Source organism: Heterocephalus glaber, unplaced genomic scaffold (assembly GCF_053883595.1).
Source record: "Heterocephalus glaber isolate CG9 unplaced genomic scaffold, H.glaber_assembly_v1.0 deba00000006, whole genome shotgun sequence".
Lineage (NCBI taxonomy): Eukaryota > Metazoa > Chordata > Mammalia > Rodentia > Bathyergidae > Heterocephalus > Heterocephalus glaber.
In genome coordinates this window covers 1541017-1557075 of record NW_028258136.1, presented here as the reverse complement: position 1 = coordinate 1557075, position 16059 = coordinate 1541017, and the positions used below count along the sequence as shown (strand labels likewise).

At 38.0% G+C, this 16059-nt stretch overlaps 2 protein-coding genes across 6 annotated transcripts in view; both read right to left on the bottom strand.

Annotated features, from left to right (window-relative positions):
• Positions 1-9665, bottom strand: part of Chek1 (checkpoint kinase 1) — a 33721-nt gene extending 24056 nt beyond the window's left edge. The window contains exons 1-6 of one of the 4 annotated variants that reach the window (XM_013069158.3): positions 6887-9665; positions 6358-6449; positions 6083-6166; positions 5061-5284; positions 3517-3581; positions 3361-3430 (exon numbers count right to left, since the gene is read on the bottom strand). In XM_013069158.3, coding sequence (XP_012924612.1) covers positions 3361-3430; positions 3517-3581; positions 5061-5284; positions 6083-6147 — 424 coding nt within the window. In that variant the 5' untranslated portion in view covers positions 6148-6166; positions 6358-6449; positions 6887-9665. The other 3 variants (XM_021251897.2, XM_004874502.4, XM_021251896.2) reach the window with 3 other exon arrangements.
• Positions 9666-9832: 167 nt separating this feature from the next.
• Stt3a (STT3 oligosaccharyltransferase complex catalytic subunit A) overlaps positions 9833-16059 on the bottom strand; it is a 31809-nt gene continuing 25582 nt past the window's right edge. The window contains exons 16-18 of one of the 2 annotated variants that reach the window (XM_021251893.2): positions 15319-15507; positions 14126-14241; positions 9833-11891 (exon numbers count right to left, since the gene is read on the bottom strand). In XM_021251893.2, the coding sequence (XP_021107552.1) occupies positions 11874-11891; positions 14126-14241; positions 15319-15507 (323 nt within the window). In that variant the 3' untranslated portion in view covers positions 9833-11873. Of the gene's footprint in view, positions 11892-12666; positions 13226-14125; positions 14242-15318; positions 15508-16059 lie in introns of those variants that run through there. The other variant, XM_004874498.4, reaches the window with a different exon arrangement.

Genomic DNA, 16059 nt, shown 5'->3' with positions numbered 1-16059 from the left:
TCATGTACAAATTCCCTATGATGAATGTTACCATTATGTATATCTAAAATGTACTAATAAATATTTTGCTACAGAAGGAAAAAGAAAGATTTTACATATTTTTGACCTTCATAAAAATAAATATGAATTCTTTTCCAACTGTCCTTTTCTACTCTACATCCTTATATTCCTAAAATTTATGCCTATCATTGCTTGTAACTATAAATTATCCATTTCATAATTTAACCCTTGGGGGGATACTGGAGATTGATATAGCACTGAGCTATATATCCTTAGCCCTTTTTAAGACATGGTCCACTGAGTCACCCAGGCAGGACTTGAATTTGTGAGTCTCAATCTCCCCAAGTGCTGGGATTAGAGCCATGCACCACCACACTCAGCTAATTTATATATCTTATTCCTGACAATTAGGTTGTTTACAGTTTTCTACTAAATACCACCATCTGAGCATTCTTACATATCAGCACTGTTTTATTTATTTGGGGGTACCAGGAATCGAACTCGAGACCTTACACTTGCAAGACAGGTGGTGGCACTACTGAGCTAAATTCCCAGCCCAGCACTGTTTTATTTTTAAGTGTTTAGATAGGTGCTTATTATATTTTATGTTTATTTTATAAAAACTTTTGTGTGCTTAAAGTTTCTTTAGTTTTAAGTAGAAGTAAATATTTTTATGCCCTATAAACACAATTTAAAAGATGGAAAAGCAGCTGGGCACAGTGTATATGCCTATAATCCCAGCACTCCAAGAGGCTGGAGAAGGAGAATTTCAAGTTGTCCAGCCTGGGCAATTGAGCAACTCAGTGAGACCTCATCTCAAAATCGATGGGTTAGGGATGGAGCTTAGACAGGATCTAATTCCCAGTACAACCAAAAAAAAAAAAAAAAAAAAAAAGGGAAATCCATATGTTCTTATTCTATGGTCTAATTTACATTAAATTTTATATAGTAACAACAGCTATCATATTTTTCACTATCAACTATGTGCCAGGTATATACACACACATTTTATATATTTCAATGCCGGTGTGTGCGTGTGCGTGTGCCTGTGTGTGTATGGAGCTGGGGGTAGAGAAATTTTTTCTATGTCCAGGAACATACTATGACAAACACACACTTTTTATCCTCATAACTCAAATACATTCTCTTATTATCCCCATTTTATAGATGAGGTAGAGAGGCAGAAAGAAGGCAACTCCTGTGCTTCCCCTAAGGATGAATAGCAGTGATTATCAATCACCTGGGTGGGGGACTAAGATCTTACCTACCCCTTGCAGGAAAGATCCCTGACTGAAAATCCCTGTATGCTTGCTACATGACTCACTTCTCCATTGGATCCCCATTTAATCAATATTACCGAAGCAACTACACTTGTCGTAATCTTATTGGTTGATCATGGTCTTGTCCACCTTGTGATTCCTCATTGGATTAATATTACCTAACTGGCTGTACTTGTAATCTTACTAGTTGACAACAGTTTTGTCCCACCTTGAACCCACCTCATCTCATGGGTTTGTACCATAAAACACCTTCAAGAAGCAGGGTAAGGGGGCAACCCATTTTCTGGTCCGCCTTCTATCTCTCTTAGAAGCTATCTTTCTCTCAATAAATTTTTCCTACTCTTAAAAAAAAGTTGTTAGGCACCTTACCCAAGGTCACACATCTAGAATGAGATGGCCTGGATTAAACTTATGTTCAAATCACTACAAACTCAAGCTCTTAACACTATATACTGCCTGTCATATTTAGAAACATGTAATCCTTTTCATGTGTTTTGTGTAGCTTGAAACCTGCATTTATTTTTTTTTTTTAATTTTGCTTGGTACATAAGGAAGGGAATAATGGAGGGTAACATCAAGGCTATTAATATTCAAAAATAATGGAAACAGCATGAAAAATGGAAGCAGGAGGAATGATCACAGCTTATGCTCTGCTCTCATGTCTGAAGACTCATCAACAGATGATCCTACAATTTGTTTTCTCCTTGTATAAATTCTTCTGAATATCTATAATTTTGCTATGTACTTTTATGAAATAACTTGCAGAATGCTAAATTAACCTCAGTATTGGACAAGATCTTGACAGTACTTTGGTCTAACAAGCCAAGGAATGTTTAAATTCTCTTTATCGTACCCTTAGTAATTAACACTACAGTGTTTGATTCTAATTTTATAAACTCACAACATTCCAAAGCAACGAATTCTGTTTTTGGACAGATCCATTAATGGAGGTCATCCTTATACCAATTCAAATTGCTTCTACTTAGTTTTCACCAATTATTTTCTAAAGAACCAAATTTAACGATTAGCAATTTTCCCCTGAGTTCCTTCATTAAGTCCTTATTCTGCATAGTTCACAACTGTAGCCCCAAGAAACTCCTTATTTCCAGAGTAGCCTCATCAGAGTAGTGCTGGACTGCTACTTTCCCCATTCTGGATGACAGCACCTTAGTATTCTACTACTCAATCACACAGGTGACTAGTACTAGGCTTGCTGTCTAATAAATTTCTTTTTTAACCTCTTTCACTGCCAAGAACATATCATTCAAAAACTTGGTTAGTTTTTGCAATTCAAACAATATAGACTTCAGACTTTTCCCGAAAGAAAATAACTTATTAGATTTGACTCATCTCTCTGGCCTGCTAAATTCATTCTTTCAGATATTTTTAAACACCTACTATTTGCCAGATGCTATTCTAATACTAAGAATAGTACATTAAACAAGAGACAAAAACTACTGCCTCATATAGCTGTCATTTGTCATCTTTTTGATTCCAACTCTATACACTAACACTTTCTATATGTATCCTTCTCAGTTTTATGACATCCACAAAATAGAATTGAATTTCTTGCATCTTATTAAAGTCAGATAGGGCCAGGGATGTACCTCAGTGGCACAGTGCCTGCCTGGCAAGTGCGAGACCCTGAGTTCAATTCCTGGTACCAAAAAAAATAATAACGAAGTCTGATAAAAGGGGGTGAACAAGAGAAGATCCAGGGCAGTGGCAGTGAACCTACACCATGCGTGCTAAAGCGGGCTGCTTTTAATCACTAAAAGCTCTAAAAGGTTCACCATCACAGGTTTAGGGTATTCCAACAGAAATTCACCTTTATTAATTCATTCAAAATCGTTTAACACTATTCTTATATTTATTCAGCTAGTGAACTACCTTTGTTCTAGGTCAGATTTCTCTATTACATCCATACCTACATCATGAAAGACTTGTGAAGTCCAAATATACTCAATCTTCCAAATTTCCTTGTCAGATTTTTTGTTCTAACATTTCAGTAATGCAAAAGCCTTGATCCTGCATTGTATGGCTGTATTAAAATGTATCATGAACACAATGATAAACTTACCTCTTTCATCTAAAAGGAGATTTTCTGGCTTAATGTCTCTGTGAGTTATTCCAATACCATGCAGATAAACCTAAGGGGGAGGAAGAGAGACATACTAGAATTTGGAACTTACTTTACTCATACCGATTTTAAATAGAAGGAAATGATTGTACCTACCACCCCTGCCATGAGTTGATGGAAGAACCTCTGAGCATCTTGTTCAGGCATGCCTATGTCTGGCTCTGTAAGCATTAATTACCTGTTAGTTTACTAGCCAAATTTTATCAGGCATCAACCACATAGCTTTTTGTTTTTCCACATAGGTTCTTAAATCAAATTTAGACATTTAAGATTATATTTAGCAAACAGAATCTTACAGTAGCAAAAGATTCATGAATCCATTAATACAGTATTTAATAACTCATACTGTCCCGTCATTAAATAGCAAAAACAAAATATCACAGAAAAATTACAAAGAAATAAACTAACATCCAAATCCAGAATGCAAGTCATGCCTTGAACGCTATTTTACGCTTATATTAATCTGGATTTATTCGGTATCCTTCAAATTCTCCCTATTTCTTATAAATGCTATTTTTGAGTATTCTTACTCTTAAAAATAAATTATTTTTCTCAAACCTGAGATATGATTGTCAATGTGGAACCCTAGGGTTTAAGCCAATTTCACCAAATATTGGACTTAAACTTCATAAAATTTCTTACACTACAAAACCATGAATGCCTATGAAGTTCCTTTAGAAAAGTTTTACTAAGAAATGTTTTACTGTCAGTTTTCTTTTACCTATTATATTTTGATGTCTCTCATCAACTCTTGATTTCTTTTACCCTCAACTCTCTTGACATTCACATTGGCAATATTTTTTTGTTTGATCAAACTCAGGATCTTACACTTGCGAGGCAGGTGGAGGAACCACTGAGCTAAATCCCCAGCCCCACACTGGCAATTTTAGTAGTTTTTAACTACTAATAAAATATCTTTAAATAATAAACTCAAGGGGCCAGGGATTTAGCTCAGTGGTTTCGCTGCCTGCTGCGCAAGTGCAAGGATCCGAGTTCGATCTCCGGTACCAAAAAAAACCAAACTCAGATCCACAGTATTTCATGTACTTCTCAGTGTATTGTAATAATCATTTGAGTCTACAAGAATACTTAAGTACTATAAATTATTTTATTGTTAATTTTGACCATTTTCTTTATGAAATATAACTTTTTAGAAGCCAAAAAAAAAAAAGTAATAAACAGAATTATATATCTACATAAGAATTCTAGAAAACTCTCAATTTTTCACTTAAACAACATGCTGTTAGTTTGGATCTGAAAACTTACGCAATGATTTCATTCTAAAATATCTACAAAGAAAAAATTAGGGCAAACAATACGTTGCATTTATGATACTTCACCATGAAAATAGTTTATTATTCTTAAACTCCATAAAATAGCAATCCTTATAAATAGGATTATAAAACTCCATAAAACAGCAAAAAATCTTTATATATAACTTAAAATAGTTTTCTTTCACTGACTTTATACTGGTATAAGCTTTCTGTTAACATAAATTGACATTAAAAAAAGACAATTTACTCCAGTTTTACTGTGCATAGGCAGTTCTGAAAGGAAAATGACCAAATAGCTACCCAAGGTCAAAAATATGTATTTAGAAGCTTTTTTAGCAGAGTAAATATCTTAAATTTTTTCCATACCTATTCTATCAAAAAGCTCTCCCCCACTACAGTACTCCAGAAATAGATACTGGATATTGCCTTCTCGTCTGTGACCATAGAATTTCACTACATTCTCATGATTTAACATTTTATTGATACAGATCTCTTTCTTAATATTTTCTGGACAATCTATGGCACGCTTCATGTCTACAATCTTCACTGCAACTGCTTCTTCAGTTATTCTATTCACAGCAAGTTGAACTCTAAAACAAGAAAAGGAAAAATTATAACATTATAGAACATTTGAATTTTACTTCTTTTAAAACTTCAAAAGATTAAACCTGACACATTGAAAACTATTTTACATTTACTGTTTTCTCCACCAAAGAGAAACCAAGTAAATGGTTTCTGCCATGTACTCAACAGATATTTTGGAAATGTACAATACTATGGCAAACATTCCAGAGAATTCATTATGCAGTACACACAAATTATTTCATAAGTGCTTGATAAAATACATTGAGATAGTAGCAATTCTAGTTATGTCACATATATAGATTTCTAGTCATATCATTTTAATAACATTTATTATTCTTATGCCTGTGGGAACTATTCTATCTTTAGGGTAGATAATATTAGCATTTATAGATGTGGAAAGAGAGGTACACAGCAGGAGGAAGCTTTCCTAAGATCACAAAACAAGATCAGTATGTGATATTAGAGTGAGGATTTGGAATCAGGCAAGCTGTGCCAGAATCCGTTCATTTAATCACTGTGCTTAAACACCAAGACTATTTGATTGTTGGGGAAAACAATAACTTAACAGTTGAAGGGGAGAGGCAGGGGGAGGTCGGAGAAAAAGGGAGAAGTTAGCAAAAATATTAACTCTTACAAATGATTCTATAACTTCATTGATAAGTCTTGGTTTCCAAATGCAAAGATCTGTTCTCTAAGGCACCACTGTGTCAGAGCAATTCCAAAACACCAAATACACACTCAGGACGGAAGACAGAAAACTAAAGCAAGCATGAAGGCAAAATAAAATTAGGGCTCCAACTCACTCTCCATAGGCACCTTCTCCCAGCGTTTGCACCAAATCCCAGTCTTCCACAAAGGGCACTGCCATGACTCCACCAAGCACCCGGCTGTAAAAGGTAGGAAGCCAGAAAGTATGGGGGATGAGTGCAAGCTCTGATCACCTGCAAAACCACTGGGCTCTGCCTCCCGCCAAGATTCCCTACAGCTCTAGGTTTTTCCTCACACCTAATCCACATTTATCCAAGTTCTAAATCACAAACAAGGTCAGTTTAGGCGTTTTGTCACGTAAATCACTCACACAGGCGGCTGAGACTGCCCTCCTCAGGCCTCACACGAAATTAAATAAAGCAGTTGGGAGGAGCTGGGAGACAGATGCTTTCTGGAGAAAGGCTGTGGAAGGGGGAGGGAGAAGTGAGGGTGGGGGAGAGAGTAAAACTTTGGCCTAATGAAGGAGGCCAGGAAGACTGGGACTCCCGCAGCTCTTCCAGCCCCCAGCGCGGATCCAATTCGCATCCCGATCCCACCGGTCCCTAAGGCCAAGAGGAGAGCGGGGCGGGGCCAGACTCCCTGAGAAGCGGAAGGAAGAGCTGGGACCTACAGGACGGCGTCCCAATCTCGGAGGTGACTGGCTCCGGTCCCCGCACCCCTTACAACAGGGACCCGTGGTTTCACACCCCTCCAGCCTCCGAGACCTTCCCTCCGCTAGAAGTTCTCCATTCCTCCGCTCGTTCCCAGTAACACTGTCTCTCCGTGCTCTTCCTCACTAATCTAGACCCTTACCTCCTTCTCCAGATTCCTTTCCCACCACACTGGCCGCCCCTCCTCACCAGGATGTCCTTTGCCTGCCACCACAGGAATCCAAATGCAGCGCTTTTCCCGCCAAAATTTGCTTGCTTCACGCTATCGCAAACGCGCCCGTCTTGCCGTAAAGCAGGGCGGTGCGAGTCTTTGCCGTAAAGCAGGGCGGCGCGCGTTCCCGCGGCGCGCTGCTTCGGAGCTGCCTTGGCAGGTCTGAAAGAGTAGGCTCCATAGTCTTCCCCTCTTGCCTTAGGTTCACCCGGCCGTTCGTAGGCGGTCGAGTACAAACCCTAGCTGGAGAGATTTAAACACCGTGGGCTGCATCCGCGCGAAATGACCCGGGACCCCAGTATGAACTGGCATCCGGTGTGTGGACCTCGGCGGGGCGGCGCCAAAGCCTCTCCCCGAGACCGCGCACCACCGTGGGCTGCGCTCCCGCCGCCCTGGGCCCGGAAAGGTTGCGCGGATGCCCGGGACCGCTGAGCAGCTGCCAGCAGGACGGAGGATCAAGCTCAGGCGGTACTGAAGGGCGCTTGGTGTACTTGACAGTGCGATACCTATAGTACCTTAGCTCAAAGTTGGCCACAGCTGTTGGGCGTTGATCTGTGAAGAATGAAGGATTTTGCGGTGGGAGCGAAAAACGCCAGAAAATGGCCATAAATGGGATGGGGGCAGGAAAAAGCCTCTTTTTTTTTTTTGGCAGTTTGAAGAAATGCCAGAGTTACGATTTTGCCTTGTCCAAAAAAGTACTTTAGTTCATCCTAACTTTTTGGAAGAAGGACTATCTGCCTAGCTTAGTACTATGAGCTTCCTCATTTTTACTGTATTAGGAATTAAGGAATTACCAATTCTTAATGTATGAAACAGACAAGTAGAAGCCGAAATTTTACAACGCAAAGTAAAAAGCTGAGTAACCAAGGACAGTAAATTCTCAACAAAGGGACTTGAGAACACAGTCTGGAAAAGCTGAAGTAGGTATTCCCCGACGGTAAACAAACCGAGAACTCAAGGCAGACCAAAATCAACATTAAATTCCCTTTCCTCAAAATTGGGCTCCACTCAACATAAATCTAGTGATAACAGACATTGAGCAAAAATATGTCTAAAACACATAACCCAAAAAAAAGCACACATTCACTTTAAAGATGCAAAGTGTTTGAACAAAACTCTACAAATGTTTACATGTGAAGTCTTAAACCATGACATCCATTTTAAGACTCATAAAGCAAACTTTCTAAATCATTTATCCCATTTCCTCTACGATTTCCTCTGCTGAAAATAAAATATGAAGAAAGGAAGACCTGCACAGTTCCTAAATGCCTAGATGGAACTATCTTTTTAGCCTCAAAACAATAAGGCATACAGATTCAGACAAATTACCAGCTAAAGAGCACATATGAGAATGAATAGCTTCTTTTCCCTCTGAAACTTACCTAAAATAATAGTAAAAGATAATTTTTTAAAAAGTAACCTCTAAGAATAAAGTATATGCTGGGCTTGGTGATACATGCCTGTAATTCCAGTGCTGGGCAGGCTGAGGCAGAAGGATTGCCTTGAGTTCGAGGCCAACCTGGGCAACATAGTAAGTTTGAGGACAGCCCGAACTATAGAGCAAGACCCTGCCTCAAAATAAATAAATCAGAGTATGAGAAAACATTTTGGAAAATAGCTTTAGATGTAACTTAAAGATGAATCCCAAAGGCAGTAATGGGACTTAGTGAGATAAAGCAACTTGATTTACATCCTAGAAATCTCAAAAGGCTCCTGTTGAATTGGTGACACCAGGAAACTGTGGAGTGAGTGTAGGGCAAAAAGGATAGGTTTAAAGACTATATGAAAACCAAATAGGCCTGTGGTTGTCCTTACGATTCCATGGAAGGAGGTAACTGCCATTCCCCAAGTCTGGGTCAAGATTTAAGGGTAAATACATTATATCTGAACTGAAGAGAAACCTTAGGCACCTCGCTGAAAATAGACAAGTGTATACACTGATGGCTGGGCATACATACCTTCTTTTCCCTACTCTAATACCAAAAAGCTGACAGCTAGCTTATATCCTTGAGTAAGAGGATATATAGAACTTATTGAGGAAATTTTATCAAAGAGGAAAAAAGAAAAACTAAAGTCACTAGTATTAGAGATTTTCCAATGTAAAAACCCAAGGAGATCACAGTAGATTGAAAACATCAATAAGCAAACACCCCACAACTACCACCTACAACCCTTTCCATCAGCCTCTTATGGTCCCTTTCAAGAGTAGACAACCAAGAATTTGAGAAAGTTTTTACTTGAAAAGATGTCAGAACAAAGGAATATTCAAACGAAAAAGCTCTTGAACACTGTGTGAGCAAGAAAAAAAAACCACTACAGTATTTTACATAGGTCAAAAAACACAGTTGAGGAAATCTCCCAGAAGGGAGAAGATGGGAAATAGTAGCGCAATTAAAAGAAATTAGGAGACTGATTCAGAAAGTTCAGTATCCATTAACTATAAGAAAAAGCGAAATCCACATATAACACAAGAATACTTTCCAGACAGAAGAACTTGATTTGGATTCATAAAGTCCAAAGTATGATGCAACACTGGGAAATGTTCTGACATACACAAAGAGAAGATCCTAAGCAGTCAGGACTGAGGGTGGGTATGAACAGAAATTAATAATGATTGGAGTAACACTGCATTCTCAACCATGTTTGGAAGATAGAAAACAATACGTAAATAGCTACATAATCCTGAAGGAAAATTATCCCCAACCTGGAATCCTATACCCAGCCAACCTATCAAGCGAGTGTAACAAGAGATATGTAAGATCTCAAGAAATTTACTGTATCTCCAACATACATTTCTTCAGGAAAGTGCTTAAAGATAGTAAGTCAAGAAAGAAACCAGGCATGGTGAAAGAGGATCAAAAGATCAAGCCCATCAATAAAATTAAAAAAAAAAAAAAATCAAACCCAGCCTGGGCAAATTAGTGACTTACGGAGACTGTTTCAAAATAAAAAATAAAGAAGGGCTAGCTCAGTGGAAAGCCCTGGCTTCAATACCTAGTACTACAAAAAAAAAAAAAAAAGTCAAAAGATTAAAAAATATACACACAAAAGATTAGGAGAAAACACTGTACTGTTCCTCCTCCTAAAAATAAAGAAAAAATATATACACAACAGAAAAACAATACAATCCAGCAGACCTAGAGAGTAAACCAATTCAAACTGAAACATACCAAAGTAGAAGACATCCTTAAGAATGAATACCTAATGTGTCGACACATGAAGAGGGGGCTGGCACAAATGAAGGAGAATTGGGTGTCAAATTATTGAAAATTCCAAAAACAACTCTCTATAAACAGTTTGCAAGAAAAATAGTAACAATATACACTACATGTATTAGTTGAGAATAGCCAGAAGGTAAAAAGTACTGATCTAACTTAAACAGATCCATAATAAAAGCAAACAGAATAATTAGGGCTGGGGATGTAGCTCAGTGGCACCGCACCTGCTTGGCAAGCGCAAGGTCTTAAGTTCGATCCCTGATAGAGCAAAAAATAATAATAATAATTAGAATTATAACAATAGAATATAACTAAAATCAGAACTATAATAGAAGACGCTAAGAATACATGGTCCATAGGTAAAAAGGTTGGTGAAAAAGCTAAATCCTCAGATTCCATATCAGAAAGTAAACAAAATACTGAAAATGTAAACACCAAAACCTGATAAAATAAAGCAAGTTATTTAATGATATGAAGGTTAGTAATGAGAATCAGTAGATGAAAATGGTTGTCTCTGGGGAGTAGAAAATGTTATGTTTTAGAATTGACTTTTTTTTCTTTAAAGTGAGTGTACCATAACAGTGAAAATGAAACTAAATATTCTTGTGTGTCTGGTTTTTTGAGACAAGGTCTCACTATATAGTTCAGCCTGGCTTTGAACTCACTTTGTAGCTCAGGCTGGCCTCAAACTCAGTGAGCCTCCTGCCTCAGCCTTCCAAGTGCTGGGATTACAAGTGTGTGCCAGAAAGTAGATATTTTTTAAAAGATAGTTTCATGTAGCCAGGAGTGATAGCACATGCTTGTAGTCTTACCACTTAGGAGGCTGAGGCAGGAGGATTCCATGTTTTAGGCCATCCTAGACTAACAGTGAGTTCAAAATCAGCCTGGACTACATAATCCAATCTCAAAAAACCAAACCAAACAGATAGTTTCATGTAGTCTAGAAAGTAACAAAACTAAATTCCTAAGAGCCACAATTATAGTTACAAATTAAATATTCCATTACTACAGAGGAATTTTACTAAGATCTCAAGTGTTAACCATATTGATAAATAAAACTCAGAATAACCTCTTCTAGGGAATAATTCTATATATAAATCAAGCTCATACAGATATAGACAGAGATATAGATAGATGTTTGTTTTGTTTTGGAGATTGGGATCTTACTACATAGTTCAGGATGGCCTCAAACTCACTATGTAGTCCCTGGCCTGTTCTCAGGAGGCAATCCTACTGCCTCAGATTCCCAAGTGCTGGGATTACAGGGGAATGCGCCAGCAAGTAATATGTTTAAATACAGTAAATTAAATCTTACATTAAATCTAAGTATCAACCACAATTGAATTACATACATGGTATATAAATTGCCTTAGAAGATGAAATTCCCTAGGTATAGAAGTATATCCAAGCAGACCTTTAGGAGTACCATTCTGACTTACCTAAAGCCATCAAATTCCTCCTGTTTTTTTAAATAGATACTACACAGTTGTCTTATTTTTTTTTCCTTATATTTTTTAAGACTTACGGCTTATATACATCAGTGACATGTCTTAATTATAAAATACATAAAATCTCCTACTGTACTCAACTGAAAGCTCTTTGTCCAATCAAATAGTTATGGGACCTTAGTGTTTGGAGTTAAAATTTGCTAGAAGTTTCTCTTTTCTTAGACTCAGGTTGGCAGTGCTCTCCAGGTACTTGCTAATGGCAGTGCTTCTCCTTCTGATTTGTCTATTTGGCAAGGGCTTCAGAACCAGTGTCTGAGCTTGAAGTGGTATATAAAAACAACAGGTAGACTGATAAAGCAAAGAGAATTTGAATAACTGTAGTCTTAATGCATATTCTAAAAGAAATAAGCATACAAGGGCCAGGGATTTTAGCTCAGTGGTTCTGCCACCTGCCTCGCAAGCACAAGGACCTGAGTTCAATCCCTGGTACCAAAAAAAAAAAAGAAAGAAGCATAAAGTCATTTCATCTATCATAGTTTAAGTGAAAATACTGAAAAGCTACATTTCAAATAGATGTTTATAACTATATTTAAGCTGATTCATAAATATCTACTGACCAAGCTCTACATATGTTGGAATTTCTTCCTCTGCATTGCTAACAATAATTTCACTATTTCTTTTGAGTCTTTCAAAACAGCTGAGTTAGTGACACTTGATTTATTCCTGATTTTTGGTTTTGTTTGTTTGTTTGGTTGGTTGATTGGTTGGCTGGTTTTTTAGTGGTACTGAAGACTGAACTCAGGGTCTCTGCATTTACATTTCTAGCCTTTTGGGGGTGGGGGAGGACACGGGGTCTTCCTAAGTTGCCCAGGCTGGACTTGAACTTGTGATCTTCCTGCCTCAGCAACCCAGAGTGTTATTCCTGCTCTTAAAAAAAAGCAAAACCTCACTACTCCCAAAGAGTACTGGTGAGTTCAGGTCTAGCTAGCAACTTTTCCATCTCTTTCAAATTCAAAGAGCCTCTAAGGATAAGACATTGAGGACAGAGACATAATAAAAGGAAAGTTGCTTTTCCTGCCCAGAAATACACTCTTCTGATCCCACAAACATTTATTAGATAAAAATTTATTGAGCACCCATTATGTGCAAGGCATTCACTAGGTGCTACAATAACAGAAAGTATGACAAAAGTGTTTATATATGTAGACTCAGAGCTAATTCCTGATAGTTTTCCTGATATGAGAGAGAAAGAATGCCCCATTTGGCTCATTTACAGAGCCAAGAGCATGGATAAGGTTCTGCTGTTGTCCTATCAGCTGAGCACAAACTTTTACTTTCCTCACATCAGCTATAAGTCAAAACAAATAAGGCACATTTTTAAAAAATTCCCCCCTTTAATTGACCAAAGTAAAGCCATGACATTTCATTTGGTAACTTGCTCAGAATTATAAAAATCATTCCGTTTGCCCCAGCCCATACTGTCCTGGGCAAAACTTCCAGACAATTCTAATCCCATCCAGCTCTGTTCTTATAAACTGTGTATTTAAAAAAATCTTCAAAGTCCTAAATAAGACGTGCTTAGTGCGAAGCATATCAGAGCTGAATGTAACACTTATGTTCTTGACAAGCCTCGATTATCCAGATCCTTTACCTGCAACATAAAAATGCCAGTTTAATATTTACAATCAGGTCAACTTTGGAGAGCTTTTCTACTAAAATGGGCTCACCAAAGCAGAAGAGCATATACTGGGCTCTGCCCCTCTGCTGTGGCGTTGAGATTAAATGAGCATGGGTTTGAATTACCTACTGTTTTTGCAGTATCCCCTGTGAGACACAATATAAATAAATGATCTACCTTTCATGTGGATGAAAGGTTCTTAATATTTTCTTAAGAGACAACACACTCTGATGTGATACCATGTGATTCTGCCATAAATTCTTCAGTAGAAGAAAATATAGTTCAGAAATACAGACATAAACCTTCTCTTTTTTTACCCTCAAGTCTCATAATCACTGAAAGATGTTGAGTCAAGCCACTACTAGAAAAAACAGCAGTAACTGCCAAGATGACAAGCAACCATGACGGTGGGTTTTTTTTTGGGGGGGGGGTGTTGGTTTTTTTGTTTTTTGAGGCAGTCTCCCTTTGTAGTTCAGGCTGGCCCTGAACTCACTATGTAGCCCAGGCTGGCCTTGAACTCATGGCAGTCCTGCCTCAGCCTTTCGAGTGCTGGGATTACAGCATGCACCATCATGCCCAGTCACGATGTTAATTTTTTTATTTTTTTTTGGTACCAGGGATCGAACTCAGGTCCTTGCGCTTGCGCAGCAGGCGGTGAAACCACTGAGCTAAATCCCCGGCCCACACGATGTTAATTTTTAAGGACCAGTCTAAAATTAAAACAGTAAATGTTGTGTGAGCTGCAAGCTACTTTTCCGACACAAGTGTCATTATAATTGTCCCTATTTGAGAAATATGTGGCCAAATTTTAAGCACCAGAACCCATCTATAAACATGAAAGCTTTTTCTTGAGACAGTGTACCACCTGCTCACCTTATATATCCTGACCAACCAGTGCTCTGTAGTATATGCTTCCTCCAGGACATCAAGCTCAAAGTCTTTATTCCCAATCTCAGCATTTCGGACACGGTCAAAGCCTGGTGGACGCTCTAGGAAGGGACAAAGAACACTTCTTTCTACAATGCTAATTTCCAAAGAGACAGGAAGTCAACTCAGAACATCACCTATTATTTATATTGTTATTCCTCAGCTTGCAATGTGATGAGAGAGTAGTCTTCAGAAGCATGAAGCAGATAACAAATTTTACCCTAACCCAAGTCCTATCCAAAATGACGCTTGGCAGAGTCCATGGAGCTTATTTCTTCTAGGAAATAGGGGCTGACTTTCAACCCCCTGAATTCTTGAGAATTATCATCCAGAGGCCACTGTAACACACCCATAAACCTTCCATGGATCAGAGAAGTCGCCAAGGGTCCTCATCCACTTTAGAAACTGTCCATAGCACAGAGCCACAAAATTGAAACCTGAAGAAAAGACTTAACCTGATCAAATCCCTCTCAATGTATTCATCTGAAGAAAGGAAATCCTTTGTCTCCTTTTTTATTCTTTTCCTCACTGTAATCCTCTTTACTGAGAAACAATAAAAAATGAATGTTTAGGGCTGGGCTCAGTGGTCTTGCTGCCTGCCTCACAACCACAAGGTTCCGAGTTCGATCCCCAGTACAAAAATGAATGTTTAAGCCAGATATGGTGGCACATGCTTTTAATCCTGCACTCTGAAAGGCCGAGACAAGAAGACTGCAAGTTTGAGCCCAGCCTGGGCAACATAATAATTTAGCGAGACCCTGTCTCAAGTGAAAAATTTTTTAAAGGGCTGAGGGTGTAGCTCAGTATAATGGCCCTGGGTTCAATCCCCAACAGCAGAACAAAATTAAAAATTTTTAAAAAGATGAATATTTAAAAAGCACAGAATCTGGAGCCAAACTACCTGAGTTTGAATACTGACTAAACCGCTACTCATGCAATGTTGCAGAGTTCAGTAACCTATTGATACCTCAATTTCCTCATCCATAAAATGCCAATAATATAGTATCTACCTTTTGGGTTGCTGTAAAGATTGAATGAGTTAATAGATGTAAAGTGCTTAGAGAAGTACTTGAAAAGCACAGTATATGTTAGCTATCACCATTATGGCTATGTTGTTAATGTGAAGAATCATCACTCACTGGCTTCTGTGTAGACCTGCCCAAAGCGGTAGTAACACATCTTATACATGAGGCAGTTGAGCAACACTGGAGAACCCTCACGGTCCACACGGAATTCTCCAGTTGGAGTATAATAGTCATTTTCCTTGATATGTTTGCCTGTGTCTGTGCTTCCTCCAATCCGGACCATCCAAAGAAATTTGTTGATATCTAAAGAAAAAAAGAAAAAAACTGTTACATCAGATAGGTTGCTGGAACTAAATACATAATGAAAGGGTCACTATTTCCAAGAATATTTCTCATTATATTTTTCTAATAGGTCATGATACCACTTACCTCTAATTTATAAAAATAGGAAAGACAATGTATGAGGAAAATATACTTTTCTTAGAAATAATTCGACTCCTGATATCCTATCCTATTTGTCCAAGACCACTTAAGCCACAACTGAAATTATTCTTGGATTTTAGGTGGCGCTGAACTATGGAATACAGCAGCCCCTAGCTAAATGTAGCACTTGAAATGTGGCTAGTCCAAATTAAGAGGTGGTATAACAATGAAATACACACTGGGTTTACAGGACTTAGTTCAAAACAAAAGTGAGTAAACTACACTGATTGTAAATAATATTTATCTTGTTTTATAAAATTAAAATTAATTTCACTTGTTTCTTTATACATCAAAATGTGACTAACAGAAAACGTAAAATGACCCACGTGGCTCCCATTATACTTCTGTTAGCTCAGTGAACTGACCCAAGGA